The sequence below is a fragment of the Empidonax traillii genome, unplaced genomic scaffold, assembly GCF_003031625.1.
Source record: "Empidonax traillii isolate 1590-97213 ecotype Southwest subspecies unplaced genomic scaffold, ASM303162v1 scaffold62:size2133460, whole genome shotgun sequence".
Classification (NCBI taxonomy): domain Eukaryota; kingdom Metazoa; phylum Chordata; class Aves; order Passeriformes; family Tyrannidae; genus Empidonax; species Empidonax traillii.
The window spans coordinates 1,303,543-1,318,576 of NW_020955255.1; the positions used below are offsets into that span (position 1 = coordinate 1,303,543).

Here is a 15,034-nt window from a genome sequence, read left to right on the forward strand (position 1 = left end):
ATACACCGACTGCAGAGTATTTGAATGCAGAAAGGTCTCCTGCTCCAGGTGATACAGATCAGGATCACTCTTGACCACATAAAGATGACCCAAGACCTGATTACAGCTGCAGTGTTACGCTGGAGCCCTTTTCTATCAGTCACAGAGACTGCAGTTTCTGAGCACCCCAGTATCCTTGAAGAACCACATACACCTTCAGCGGCAGACCAGGAGGGCACTCCTAACTCATTTTATCTGCAAGACTCGAGCAAAATCGGTCAAGCAGGGCTTTGACCCAGTAAAGCAGAACATAGGTAAACTTCATATATCTAAATACAAAACTAATTTAAAAAGTGATCCATCTTTACTGAGAGCCTGCATTTTTCCTCTTGTATGTGCACAGGTTAACCTTGGTTCGAGATGCTGGGTTCCAAAATTCTGTTTCAGCTTGACTGGGAACCTGATGTCACTGCAGAATTTCTTGAAAGGGCCTGCTCAGGATACTTCTTCACTTTCTTGAGGTCCACGAACTCTCCACACTTTTCTATACTTATAAAGAAATTATATAAATGTATTTATTTATGCGTACTCACATACTTGCTTTAATATAGCCTTAACAATAGTTTTTCAGTTAAAACATCCTTCCTAAGGATTAAAAGAAAATCAATTTAAATCACTGTTTTTCAAGTTTACATCAGAATTCTAATCATTCTTCTGAAATTACACCCATCTCCTGAAAAATAGCAAATTGCCAACAGCCTGCATCAAATAACCCAGGCCTAAAAACAAAACCTCTATGTTTACTTCCTTAAGTCTTACTGATTGTAGAAATTACTTTCATTGACACTTCTGGGATTTTTTTTCTTTTTTTAATTTATTTCCTTGCATTCCTCTAAAATTAGCCAGACTCAGGATGAATATATTTGTTGTCATATGCTCTTATTCTGAGAACTGCTGGTTGGTAACAAACATTTGAATTTAGTCCTTGGGTTTTGGTTCTGTATTCACCTAAAAAATGAGTAGTATATATTCAAAGATGTGACAATAGTTAAGTTGTAGTAATATTACAATAATATATAATGACTCTATCAAATATATAACAAGATTATAGTTGTAACAGACTATAATCTCATATGACACATGCAAAAGCTCATCTTAATAATTCTTTTAGCTATAAGTATGATCACCAAAGTTAAGAAAAGTATATTTATTTGATTCTCCTTTTAGTTTGATGACAAAGTAGAACATTTCATTAACAGTAGCACAGTAAAGAACAACTTTGAATCTATGGAAGATGGAACATAACAGGAGACAGTAAATGCATAAAGTGACATGTGACAGGTTTCACCAGATTTAGCAGCAGTAACAGATTTCCATAATGCACTCAACATCACACTGCCAAAACCAACCAAGCAAACTCATTCTTTTGAACTTTCTGAATGAAGTACCCCCTACCCTTGCCATATTTAGTTGTGATAAACATAGAATACTCACTATATCAAGTTACCAGATGCATAAACCAATCAAAAACACCCAAAAAACACCCCAAAAAGCAGTAAGCCTAAATCTTTACTGTTAGAACAGAGGAGCAGTTCCTTCATTGTCAGATATGCTTCATACAAGCTCACACACTTCTCATATACCTCATACATACTCTGCCTACTCAGATGGAATTTTTTTCTTTTCCTATTTATCATTTATATATATACATATGAATCACTAGAAATGTGAAAAAGGGATGAGCAAAGCAGGTATGGGTAAGAGCGTGGTTTTCCTCTTAGGATTCTAGACTTCTGGGTAATGTCTATTCCTACCATGCATGACAGTTGTCTCTGAAGTGCAAACCGTTTAGAATTCTCAAGTATGAAAGCTTCCCTGACTAAATTTTTCCCAAAGGGGAAGTTGGGGAGTTTCCCCGCAAGGAAAAAAAAAAAAAGAAAGAAGAACAAAGAAAAGAAAAAAGCTTCCAATGTCAGTTAAACATAAGTACTTAAAGAAATGAAACAGCTGTTTCCCAGTTAAGGCTGGGAAGTTTTCTGAAGGCAGCTTCCCCCATTTGAGAAGCTACAATGTGATATTCTCTTACTGCTTTCCAACTTACTGAGCCATGCAAATTTAAAGCTATGACAGCGGAAGACTTTAAAAAAAGACAGTTTCCCTTATTAAGCACAACCATTAATCAAAGCTTTAATCCACACAGCATTAACACGCATCATTCTTAGAAAACATTCAAATCAACCGTATTTCTTGGCACTTTTGATACCGTTAGCCAAGTTATATACACAGCTGTAACAGGCCTCACTATAATTACACGTGCCTGTGTAGTCACACACTCTTGTGCGATTCTATTTTATATAAAAAAACCATGCTACAGTACAGTTGATGAAGCCAAGATGCCAAATACAGATGCACTGCATGAGGTTCTTTAAATAAGGCTTATCTCTGTATTGAATGCATTCATGACACACATGAAAGACATGAAAATACTAAAATACATTTTCTTACATCAGAAAACCTTTTAAATACTCAAATAAATAGCCATTAAATATCAATTTTATCTCCTTTTAGAAATGCTGTTTTAAAAGTGACACTCATTTCTTGATTCTAACAGATGGTCTTCTGTTCAAAGATAAACTGCAGATTAAGGCATGAGTATATTCTCCTTTTCAATTTAACACACCTATAAAATACTCATACTACACTATACTTCCTTTAACTGAATGACCTCAACTGAAGTTTTCTGAGGAAGCATGTTATTGAATATGTAAAGTGCCCACGTGAAAACAAATACGTGGGTTTATACTGTTAGTAAAACATGCAGTTTGAAACAGTCCAGATCTTTTATCCTTTATGCATCACTGACGTATCCAAACACTTTAACTACGTGAAGTGATTTATGAAATTTCCAGTTCTCACTAATTAAGTAATACTCAAAACTCCAGTCAGAATCAGAGCTGTAATGTATTTGGTGCAGCACCGAAGTCATGAAATGAAAAGTCAGCAAGCTTATGCACAATCTGAGCCAAAGTAAGAAAGGTTCCCCAGTTTTTAAGAAAATTAAGATACGTGTTTTTGCTACTATCACTTTATTATTCCATTTGAAACACCACAAAGCATTGGTGTGCTTAACAACAGATTTCCCTGTCCTCCCTTCCCATCCCCAAAGAACAGTGGTGATCATGAAAACAATGACAGCTGAAGTGAACTTCAATTTCAAGTCCTGGTATTCACTTATCCTTTGTCTAGGAGGAAAGTAGTTACTTTTTGAGTACACACCACAAGAGCGGTTATGAAGTCCAGCGCCACCAGGCTACCTTTGTTCTGTCCCACACAGCCGAGAGAGAGTCCAACGCAGGGCGCACATCCAGGATGGTGAACTGGTAGTTCTTATCCACTGCTCCACCATCGTAGTAATCAATAACATAGCGCACTTCCTTTCCACACCGGTCAACAATCCAATCGTGTCTGTCAAAGGGTAGTTCATATCTGGAAAGATGGACAGTAGAACACACAGATATTTTAATAAATATGAACCCAAGAGAGGGAGTAGAAGTCCTATTTAAGATTTATTTATCCATAAGATCCCACTAGTACTTCTATCTTCTGGCAATTCTAACTTCCAATACCAGTCCTGAAACATCTTACAATTAATTCTACACTACATTTTTCAGACACATCTCCTTAACCTCCCACCTCACTGGAAGACCCTTCCTCCCACATACCCCATCCATGAACGTATTCTGGCTCTTGGTGAATACTCCTTTGCTTTGCCTCCAAACCGCATCAGTGATGGTCCACATGGACATTCCCTGCAAACACAATTGAAAAGGAAAGTAGTTTTTACCTTTAAAAGCAGTCTTATTTTAAGCGATTAAACCACTATGATAATTTGTTTTAGTAATGGAGAAACTGAATAGAAGAAAGAACAACAGTAAAAAAATAGCTTTTTTTTTTTCTTTAAAAGGTCTGAAAAGTCACCCAATTTCTGCCAGCACTTACTGCTGGTATAATAAAGTACCTCCGATATGCTCCACAACATTGTTCTAATTTGTCAACAGAGCAGTTCTCAGCAAATCTAATCCGAAGATTTAATAAAGAACAGAAAACCATAATCCAAAGATTACAAAATTTCAGAGAAAAATTTATACATACAGCATTGCTTAACTAGTCTGTCTCCTATAGGAACAGGGACTATGCTGATCTAAAAACTGACAGTTTGTTTTACACCAGTCACTGCTGATCTAAGTTTACATCTCATATCTTTGTCATAACACAATGAAAAATATTTCATACGTAACATTTCATATGTACATACGCAGCATGAAGGGCTTCCCACTTCAAAATCTCCTTCCAAGCTTGTTCATTATTTTGGTTGTGAATCTTTATGATGTTGGTCATGTCTTCACTTGTTATGTCATCATCTTTCCATCTCCACCTAAAAAATAAGAACTTGAAAACAGTTTATAAGCATTACAGCATAACTACTCCACCTTCCTCAGTTTATCTGATGGACTTCTGAATTAAGGTTTTAGGCAAAGACACAAGACAAGTATTTAAACTTCTGGCTCATCTGTTTAAGCACCTTGAGAACCACTTCATCTTCTGTGCAGAATTGTAGGTATCAAAGTTATCATCACAGAGATCCACAAATTCTACATAGCTAAATTAAAAGCTTAACTGGATCAGAAAGTTATCAGAGTGTGCCAACATCAGCACATCCACAGGATTCATAAAAATGCTTAGGAAAAATCCCACTTGCATTCCTAATGCAGAGAAGTCCTGTATTCAATACACTTTGCATGCTTAGAAATGCCTTTCATCTCTCTTGACCCTACACTGTGACTATACAAAGGAATAAGGAAACAGCAGCACAGGAGGTTTTTTAGGCCACAGAAGACAATCATTAAGTAAGGTCTTGCCTACACTAAACTTCTGTAAATACCAAAAATATCTACTTATAAATTTCCACATTTTTAGCAATTCTGCAAAGTCAAGTTAGTTGTTCTCACAATCACAGAACTTTTACTATCAGTTTAGAGGCCTAGCATGAAGCCAACTGAGTTTGAAAGTTGGAAATCTTGCAAACTTGGTTTATGCCTATGCACAGACTTTTAAGAAAATTTTCTGAGCCAGTAGCAGTTCCTTGACATTCCCTAACATCCTCCTGTTCACTACAAGGGACGCAGCCTTTGAGCCCAGCTCACCCTTTAAAATAAACATATGTATAAAACAGTACTTTCTTAAAAGAGCTATTTAATTATTCACCAGTTAGAATCCACAAACTCTTCAAAAATTATGAATAATAACTAATGATATTACTTCAGCATTCCATCTTATAATTCACAAGTTATTTATTTACCCTTTTCTTAGCATAGCATTCCAGAACATTTGCTCTGAAGGGTAGACCCATTTCTTGTCAGAATGCGCTCTAGGAATGGAAGATTCTTCTCTAACAGTTGACAACGGAAATGGTTGACCTGGGGATGGCTGCTGATTAGGAGGAGGCATCTACAAAACAAGAGTATGAATATTTTTTCAAGTTACAGTGTTTGAGAAAAATCAAAGCATAATCAATCAACTCTTAAAAAGAACAGCCTTTATTTAATTACACCAAAATTATCTTTTTTGCAGTAGAACTGTGTGCACAAGTTTGTCATCAGAAGACTAAAGGAACCCTTTTTGCCTAAAATTCAACTTTCAAAAGAGCAATGCTTTTTGTAAATCAGAGATCTTTGAGAGATGCTAATCAGAACATACCCATACTGCTATTACACAGAACATAAAATCCACCAATGTAGCATAAAAAACATGCATATAACTAATAAATAGAGAGTAAAAGATATTTACAAACTGGAAAACCACTTTTTATCAAAGAGGTGTAAATTTGAAGACAATGTTAAACAAGATGTAACCTGTTTTTATATAAAAATTTGCACACAAAAAGAGAAAAAGCACCATTTAAAATAAAAAAAAAAAACCCAGTGCTATTTGCCAGAGTTTCCACCTTAGACAGTATCACTATTTACATTTGTGGTGCAGCATTTCAGAAAAAACAAGACTAAAGAAAACATCTGAAATAAGCAAAAATTACCATATTGCTAGGATCTATGTCATCTTTCACTTGAGATGAACCAGACTTCACAGGACATGCTACAAACTCATAAGCTCTTTCTTGATGTGCAGGAACATCATCTGTGTTCTCGGTTCCGTGATCAGCAGCTTTCATGTGCATCGGACAACCTTAAACACGGGAAAAATAGCATGTATTATGATACAAAACGAAAACTCTTAAAGACATGACAGGAAATGGGAAAATTCATTGAATGCTCAAGTAAATGCAAGTGACTATTTCACTTTTTTTTCTGAGCTTTGCAACAGCTTCAATTTTTCTCTTTCCTGCATTTCAGGACCCAACACCATGGTAAGATCTGTGCTTCCTGTGTAGTCCTTGAACGCTCATTTCCTACCCCATTCTGGCCCCTATACTGAATTGTTAGTACCGAAGATTTCCTCAGCAATGTTAATCCAAAATGTGTTGACTGTGTCACCAGAAAAGCTGATGTCCTCCTTCAGACATTCATCTGATTCCACCCTTCTGCTGCCCTTTTCCAGATGCATATTTTTTTGTAACATCCACCTGCTCCCAGTTACCATCTCTGCAGGGGCTCCCAGACCTTTTGCAGGTGTACCACACCACAGGAATAGATCTGCAGGACCCCTGTGAAATCGGACACTTGGGAATGACCCACAGGTTCTACAACAAGCATCTCCTGTCTCTACAGACACAGCACCTTGCACACTGTTACGGTGATCTTTTGGCCTCCTTTTCAGGAAAAGTTACTTAAGAGCAACTTTCCCTAAAGAAAAAAAACTTAGATTTTTATTTGGAGAATAATTTCTTTTTCCTCACAAAGATTTTTCATCCGGTTTCCATGTAAAGAGTTTAGTTCATTGAAGTTTCAAGCATGATTACCGCTCATTTTTTCCTGATGCATGGGACATTCTGAAGGTGGAGACGCCGTCTGGTAGTGCCGGGATTCATGTGGTGACTGACCTGCAGCAGCCGGGGAGGATGCAGACAAACCCATGGCTGCCACACACCGGACCTCCTTGCATCAAGTTCCTAAAATAAAAAGAAGCAAACATTCGTAATACAAGAGTACGGTGGTTACTTATTAAGGTGAACGCAAGCGCAGATACAGTGCTGCATCACAAATTAAAAAATTAATTACGAAATCGGTTTAAGTAACAAGCCTCTCACCCAAATAAAACCCCAAGCGTCTACCGGGGCCAGCCTCTAGCTCCGTCCCAAGACACTCCTCGCGGCCACTGGCGGGGGGCTCTGCCCGTGTCCCACGGCCGTGCGGGGCAGCAGCGCCTCGCGCAACCCGCCACACTCCGTGACCGACCCGCAAGGTCAGGGCAGGCCCGCCCTCCACGCGGCCCGCCCGCAGCGCCCGCCTCCCGCCGCCGCGGCCCCCAGAGCCGCCGCCGCCGCCGCCTCCACCACCGCCTCATCCTCATCCTCCTCCTGCTCCTTCTCCTCCTCCTCCTCCTCCTCCTCACCTCTGCCCAGCCCGGCACAGCCCGGCCCGCACCCGCCCCAGCGCCTCGCGAGAACGGGCACCAGCTCCACGCCTGCGCGGGGCCCGCCCGCCGCGGCGAGGGGCGGGCACGGCCGCGGGGAAGAGACGGCCTCAAGAGCGCCGCTCCCGCCCGTCCCGCCGGGGCTCGGGGCCGGCGCTGCCGGGCGGTCGCAGCGAGGCTTATCCCCCGTTCAGCGCACAGATGCCAAGGCACCGCACCCCGGGGAGGGCGCAGGGGAGCCCGCTGGGCCCGGCCGTGCCACGCCGAGGTGCAGAAGGGCTGGTTCTGACTTTGCCGACCACAGCGAACTGTGCGAACCGGGACTCGCGTTAGTCCCGGTGCAGCGGCGTTACCGCGAGCTGTGTGTGCTCTTACCTCGGGCTGTGAAATCATTATCCCTTACAACTGCAAATTACTACTGCGAGTACCACTGAATGTACTGGCAGCACATATCGATACTGTATAGGTGTATCCTTTCTAGCGTTGAACTTACGGAGATGGTAAAGTTCCTTAAGATGATTTTTAAACATCAACTAGTCAAGAAAAGCATCACAGCTCTTTTAATATTTCCTAAGAATATTGCCTTATTTCAAGTCAGAAGATGCAGTTCAGCTACATACATGAAATACCGTGCATAACATACAAATTATGAAGCTCATTGTACATTAGAGCAAGGAAGAGTACCTCCATCTCATCCCTTTTGACCATCAGGTGATAACACCTGGCTATACTGTAACAGTGGATGCAAATCCCGCAGGACTATTTCAATGTTCATCCCACAGCATGGACTCTAAAGAGACTATCAAGTGCAAAAAGCAGGTGGAGAGATGAGAAACATACATTATAAATATGCAAGAATTAGAACTGATTAGAAAAATATTGTTTCCCCAAATGCTCTGTTTCATTTTAACAATTAAATTAGAAAGGAACTTAATATTCCGAGTGGCACAGTTATTACAGTAACTTAGGATGAAAAAAATCCAAATTCAAATCTGTAAGAGAGGTCTCTTAGACTCTCTGCATGTAGAGACAGAAATGAGTGATTCTCTACCATTTTTTTTGAAAAAGATCAGAAGGATTAATAGACAAATTCTAAACCACACTGAAGCAGTTCTAACCAGCACTATTTCAAACCATTTTACTACCCGCATTAAAAAACTTCTTTTATACATTCCTCTCAAGAGTGCTGTTAAGATCATGTTCACATACTGTCTTTCAAAATAGGATCTTTCTTATTACAAGGATGTTGCCATTCAGTGTGAACATGAAATAAAAATACAAGGATAAAGCAATATCAAATACTCATCCCTTTAGTAATTTTTTTGCCCTTTTATAGTCTTGATTACTTAGGAAGAAATTGCTTTCTACCCTTTCTGCATGCAGAAATTATTAGCACAGCATATGGAGAACCTCAAGATAGAAAAGAGGCATCATGTCAGTAATTGAGTCTCTATTATATGCCTTAGAAAACATTCTGATTGCCTCCCTCATTTCCCAATTTAGGCTTTGCTGCAGTCTCTAAGACCACATTCACAGTAACAGCTGGAAAAGATATAAAATAATTCTAAGTCTTCACTTGCTGCACTTACAGAATCACAGAATGGTTTGGATTGGAAGGGGCCTTGAAGCTTACATCCCCTGTCATGGGCAGAGACACCTTCCCCTACACCAGGCTGCTCAAACTCCCCCAACCTGGCCTTCAAACAGGGACACCCACACCTTCTCTGGGCAACTTGTTCCAGGGCCTCACCACTCTCATAGTGAAGAATTTCTTCCTAGTATCCAATCTAAACCTGCCCTCATTCCATTTCAAGCCATTTCCCCTTGTCCTATCACTACATGCCCTTGTAAAAAGTTCCTCTCCAGCTCTTTCGTAGCCCCTTTAGGTGCTGGAAGAGGCTCTGAGGTGTCTAAGAAAGCCTTCCCTTCTCCAGGCTGAACAACCGCAAGTTTCTCAGCCTGTCTTCACTTAACAACAGTTTTAAAAGATCCTCCCATAGACCAGCTGACATCTCTGCCTCTAAATATTTCAAGTAAGTGGCAGAAGGAGTCCAAGATAAACCAGATTTTCTCTCTTAGATGTTCTCAAACAGGGAACTGGTTCTACTCCCTCCTCTCAGAGTGCATAACGCTGTTGATGTCGATATGCCATCTCACTGCTTTTCACCATCACACTCCACCAGAAACAACAACTGCCTTATTAGTCATTGCATAGATAATAGTTTTCACCCTCTGTAAGGTAAGCCAAGTAGTAAATATTTTTTACTCTATGTAAAGCATTACAAAGAACTCAACATCACAATCTCAACGAAGCACACAATCTACCCTTAGGTATACTGCACTGTGAACGTCACAAAAGCAGAGTAAAAGAAGACAAAACAGTAGTCCACCATCTAAAAAATGAGATGTCCATTGTGAAAATTAAATAAAAATTTTTTAAAATCTTAGCGCAGAGTTATCACACTAATATGAGGAGAAAAGAAGTTTTTAGCAAGAACACAGAGAGTAATAAAAAAAAATTTGGGAGAAAATAAAGAGCAACTTTGCTTCAGAGTACGACAAAGAAGTGGATATGCAAAATAGCTTCTATATCCTACATCTTAAGGAGGTATAATGTTTCTCACACTTTAAACAAGACTTGTTAAATGTATCAGGTTAGGTTAGGAACGCCTCACTGAAAGGCATCCCTTGTTCCCAGCTGTGCTCAGTCCTTCCTTTCCACTATTCAATGTTAAAAGCTGCCCAATGCCAATACAAAAGCCTCCTACCAAGCCCCCATTGTCCTTCCTCAAGCAGTTGGAAATCTGACCTATATAGCATCTGACCCCAAAGAATATCTGTTCCCAGACATTCACACTCACTTCCAAACAGACCAACTAGTTAATGAGTAATTTTCTACACTGACAGTGTAAAACTAGCACCCTAAGAATAATTTACATATGGAACTAAATACCTCTCAAAAGGTGAGAGGAAAAAAAAGGAAAAATACCTCACTGCTTTGTGTTTTCTTCTAGTAATTCAACCATTGCATAATACAAAAGAAAACCCAAAGTAACACGAGTAATTCCTGTGCTTGGAAGCCAATGGTTAAAATATAAAACAGCAGCAACTTCCTGTGAGGACGCTCAGAGAAACCTCTGAGTTTTACCACACGATCCATGCTTCCTAGGCATACATTCACTGCACATACAGAATCTAGGAATTGCCATACTGAGGGACTTAATTGCTCATCTTAGTATTCAGTAAGAGACTGTGTAGTGCACCATACTTATAATACGCTGCCAACAGCAGCTCTTTTTCCCCCAGAGCCTTCAGACAGCTGTCCAGCTTATGTCCTGAAACAGACAGTGCAATATAATTATACTATCCAACACAGAAGCTCTTCCCCCAATGCACAAGAGAATTTACAGTTTAAGTTACACTGCTGGCCCCAGTGATGTTCTACATAGAATTTCAGCCTTGACAAGTCCAGCCACCTGAGCAACTCCAGTCTCTACTTTTTTTAAAATAAAAAAGATACAGTATGAAATCTCAAGATACCATATAAGCCAGTTGCTACGGAACTGAACTCAAAGAAAATTGTTCTTTCATGATGCATTCATTATAGGTACATAAGCTATTACTATATAAGAAAGAAAAATTCACAAAATAAGAAACTGTGTTCCTTTCCTTTATTATGAAGTACCAATACCTTGCATACAACATGCAATTTATTGCTTATTGACATTATTGCATATATCAAAGGGGAAAAAAAATCAGCCAATATCATTTTATGCAAGCTCCTAAACTGTTCAAACAAATATAGAAATGCCTTACAGTATCACTGAAATGCAAACAAATAATTAAGATTCTTTCTTGTAATAAAAAGTCAATTTAAACCCACAATACTTAATCATTTGCCTTACTACGACTGATTACATTTATCACCAATCTGCAGAATTGTTATATTGCATTTTTAAGTTCTTGTGCCATGATAAGGATTGCTACTACAATCAGGTCACATTACTAGTTGAATTCAATAATGTGGTCCTGACATTTTGTGATAGTATTAGTATTTACTGCAAATCAGATTGTCAAGGTTTACCAGAAATCAGTATAGCAGAATCTACAGTTTTCATCCTTGCTCTGCACATAAATTAGATATATTGATCAAGTTTCTTCCTAGATAGAAGGTATAAATATTTTTAAATTACAGGCTCTATTACTTATGCTTAACTTGTAACTCATTTGTTCCCAACAGGTTTTGTAATTTGGTTTTATAACAGGTTAGCTGTGCTTATGGGTTAAATTATTCTACATGTATAGGTACTTGTCAATATTAAAGAAAACACTTTTTGACATATGCATGCTAGAAACAAATCCAGGATATTTGGATGTGTGCATATTAAATGTGCAAATTATACAGCCGAGCTCATGATTAGCCCTTTTCCTCCCTTCCCCTATCATTTGATGAATTTCTCTTGTGAAACTGGAATAGGATTACAATAAACAAAACCAATATATGCCACATTGCATTCAAAATGTTGCATTCTGTATCACAGCTTAGTATTAGTATTTAAATGTTACTTTCAAACTTAGCAAATTTTTAAAAATACCAAAATTTAAAAACTTAGAAGACGATTTACATGCAACATGTTCCACTTGGGTGCAGATTCTCATATACTTAAATATTTATAGGCTCATAAAAGCATGTCCTGTCCACAAGACAAGTACAATGTTTGACATCCCACACATAGATTAAAAATAAAGATACAATACAGAATATTTTATTTGCTTTTATATTTTCAATTTCAGTAAGTAGGAAGTTATAAATAGCACACTGAATCATTATATAGTTGATAACAAGCCATGCTGAACTCTTCATAATTCACTCTCTTGAAGACATTTCTTTTACATTACAGCTAGGTTAAAAATGTATGTACTTTGTTATAAACAGATGGCCTTTCAGTGCAGGACATCACACAATGAAACTGTTCTCAGAAGAAATTTTGCCAAAGTATTTCTTATACCAAATGATACAATTTATTTTTCATAGCTACCTTGCATTCTTTAAAGTGCTTGGTTATTATAAATAGAGCAAGAATGTCAAAGGAGGTAGCTAGTAGAAATTTTTAATGGGTTAGAACCATTACCAAGTGTTACTACCTAAAAGTATGATTTGATGCATAATCCCAGATCTCTAAACAACCCAAACAGCACATATTTCATCTTCTCTGCCATAAAAAGAACTTTCAAATTGCTTTCAGAAAATCCTAAGACCTTCACCCATCCAACAGAGATTTTATCCAGGTCTAAATCAATGTTAAAAGTCCATAAATATCATCATTATTTCCATTTGGCTGCTGTCAGAATCCCAGCAATTAAATACTGTTCTTTTTCCAGCTGTATTCCATAGACAAGAGAAATTTGACCAGGAGCAAACTTTCCGTCATGAAGTTCCTTGTAGCCAGATAATGTTTTTGTACAGTAGGCAATTAAAAATATGAACGGGAGCTGCGATACTTTTCAAAGTCTCCTACATTTGCACTTTCTAATCTAAAAATTCTAGTCTCTATTTGCTTTATTGATGGCTTTCCTCAGCAGCCAACACTGCACCAGACCCTAAACTGGAGAAATTGTCAAAGCAGCCCTTTATTTTTCTCTGAATGGCTCAGCAGAAGCATCACAAAACAATTTTACAAACTTCTCTATTAAGTGGTCTTTTACAGAACACTTATATATACATATGCTTAATCACACACAAGGCCATGAGAAAAGTCCTCTTCATATAGTAATCAACAACTGATATCCCATTTTATACAGCTTTAAAAAGTTAAAGAATAAAGTTTCATTTTCCACTGCGAACAGAGATACAGAACCACCTAAACCTTTCTGCTACGCATCAGTCTGCTGTTGTCCCAACTACAGCAGTAGGAAGACATCTGGATCTCTGTGGGTGTTCTCAAAGTCTTCTCCACCTCTCCTCTTTAAATCTGCCTAAATGCATTTGCTTGCTTGTGTAAGCTTTTACTTTTAGGCTAATGTTTGTTCTGCAGTATAAGTAATCTTCTCCCACAACATTTTAAGTAAAGATGAAAGTAATTCTCTTCCACACACTTTAACTAATTTTTAGACAGTTTTAGTACAAAATTTGGAATTCTTAAGAATTTGTATATGAAGTCAGCTACCCTCATTTTCCTGTGCATAGGATATATTTAATTTCTCAATAGATTCTATTTTTTAAGCAATTAAGTTATTGAGCTCACTCAAGATAGTATGTATGTATAGAGGTAGAGTAGGTTTCAGAGATGTAATTCTTACCACTGAAGAATTCACTCAGATAACCATAAAGCATCTCTGTAGTGTGAGGCTCTTGACTTCACCGAAATCCACTAAACACTCATCAAGATAATGAGTATTTGAAGTTTATTTCCTTTCTGCAAGTACTGATTCTGCAAATCAACTGCAAAACCAGAACTTGACCTACCGTTCCCCGTAGTATTTCTGAAAGTGGTATTTACTAATCCTTTGATGAAAATGTAATGTCATAAAAAAGGGAAACTTGCATTCCTACACACAGCCTTACCACTACAAATAGTCTCTCCCATGATCATCGAACTGATTTTATGTCACCTTGTATTGAAGAACAGAAAAGAAAAAAAATTAAGATAGCTGAGTATTTTTACAATATTAACTCCTTCCATTTGATATGTCCACAGCAAAGACACCTGGTGACATGCCAAGAGTCTGCTTTTATAATGCATCTGTTAAAAATATAAGTTTTAAGCCACTAATAAGATATTACATTCAAAAGCAATTACTACAATGCTACTGATCATGCATTTACTTTTTTTGCATAAGAAAACCACAAGCTTTCAACATTGAATTTCATCAATATTTCACCACATTTTTCAAATTAATAAAGTGCAATTAAAAAATGGGTGCTGCAGCTATCTAATTTGCTGTATTATAAGCTTTTAATAGTAGGCAAAAAGTGCCCAATACTACTGTATTCAGTACATCACAGCTTTGCACCCTGTTTACTAAAGTCCTTGCCAAAGTCACAGGTCTTAATAGTTTTTTTCACAAGAAAACTGTCTTCTGATGCACAGCAGATGCATCAGGACATACCTGTAATATTGTTTAAAAAAAAATTAGAAAAGTTAAACCTAATGCATTGCAAAATAGAGTTTTAATTACACTAAATTTGTACGTAAATCCAAGGTACTAGCTGTTTTAAAAGAGTTATTTCACTGCCCTTCAATTTCAGATTGTTGCCCAAAGTGTATTATGCAGAGTTTGTGGTTTTTTCCTTTTAAATAAAGTTTTAACATTAATTTTATTTTAGCTTTACTTACTTCACCCCCCCTCCCCATCAGACACAAGTCTATCTATAGGTGGAAGAAACAGACCATTTTAATGAATGGTCTCCACAAAGAACAAAATATTTAAAATATCAAAATATTAAAGATTAATGCTAAGGAATTAT

General features: G+C 37.9%; 1 protein-coding gene across 1 annotated transcript; it reads right to left on the reverse strand.

Annotated features, from left to right (window-relative positions):
* Positions 1–1,171: 1,171 nt before the first annotated feature.
* Positions 1,172–7,626, reverse strand: LOC114055613 (cytochrome c-type heme lyase). Its single transcript, XM_027879937.1, has 7 exons — positions 7,546–7,626; positions 6,953–7,102; positions 6,071–6,219; positions 5,339–5,487; positions 4,295–4,414; positions 3,702–3,788; positions 1,172–3,465 (listed from the first exon to the last, which is right to left on the reverse strand). Exons 2-7 carry the CDS (start codon positions 7,065–7,067, stop codon positions 3,267–3,269), a joined length of 819 nt encoding a protein of 272 aa, XP_027735738.1. The 5' UTR covers positions 7,068–7,102; positions 7,546–7,626; the 3' UTR covers positions 1,172–3,266.
* Between the last annotated feature and the right edge of the window lie 7,408 nt (positions 7,627–15,034).

Bases quoted from the DNA above. Each gene is read 5' to 3' on its own strand.
- LOC114055613 (XM_027879937.1), bottom strand. From the start codon at position 7,067: ATGGGTTTGTCTGCATCCTCCCCGGCTGCTGCAGGTCAGTCACCACAT. The intron at 6,220-6,952 runs GTAATCATGCTT...CCCGTGTTTAAG, and splicing joins GCATCAGGAAAAAATGAGCG to GTTGTCCGATGCACATGAAA. The intron at 3,789-4,294 runs GTATGTACATAT...TTGTGTTTGCAG, and splicing joins TGGGAAGCCCTTCATGCTGC to GGAATGTCCATGTGGACCAT.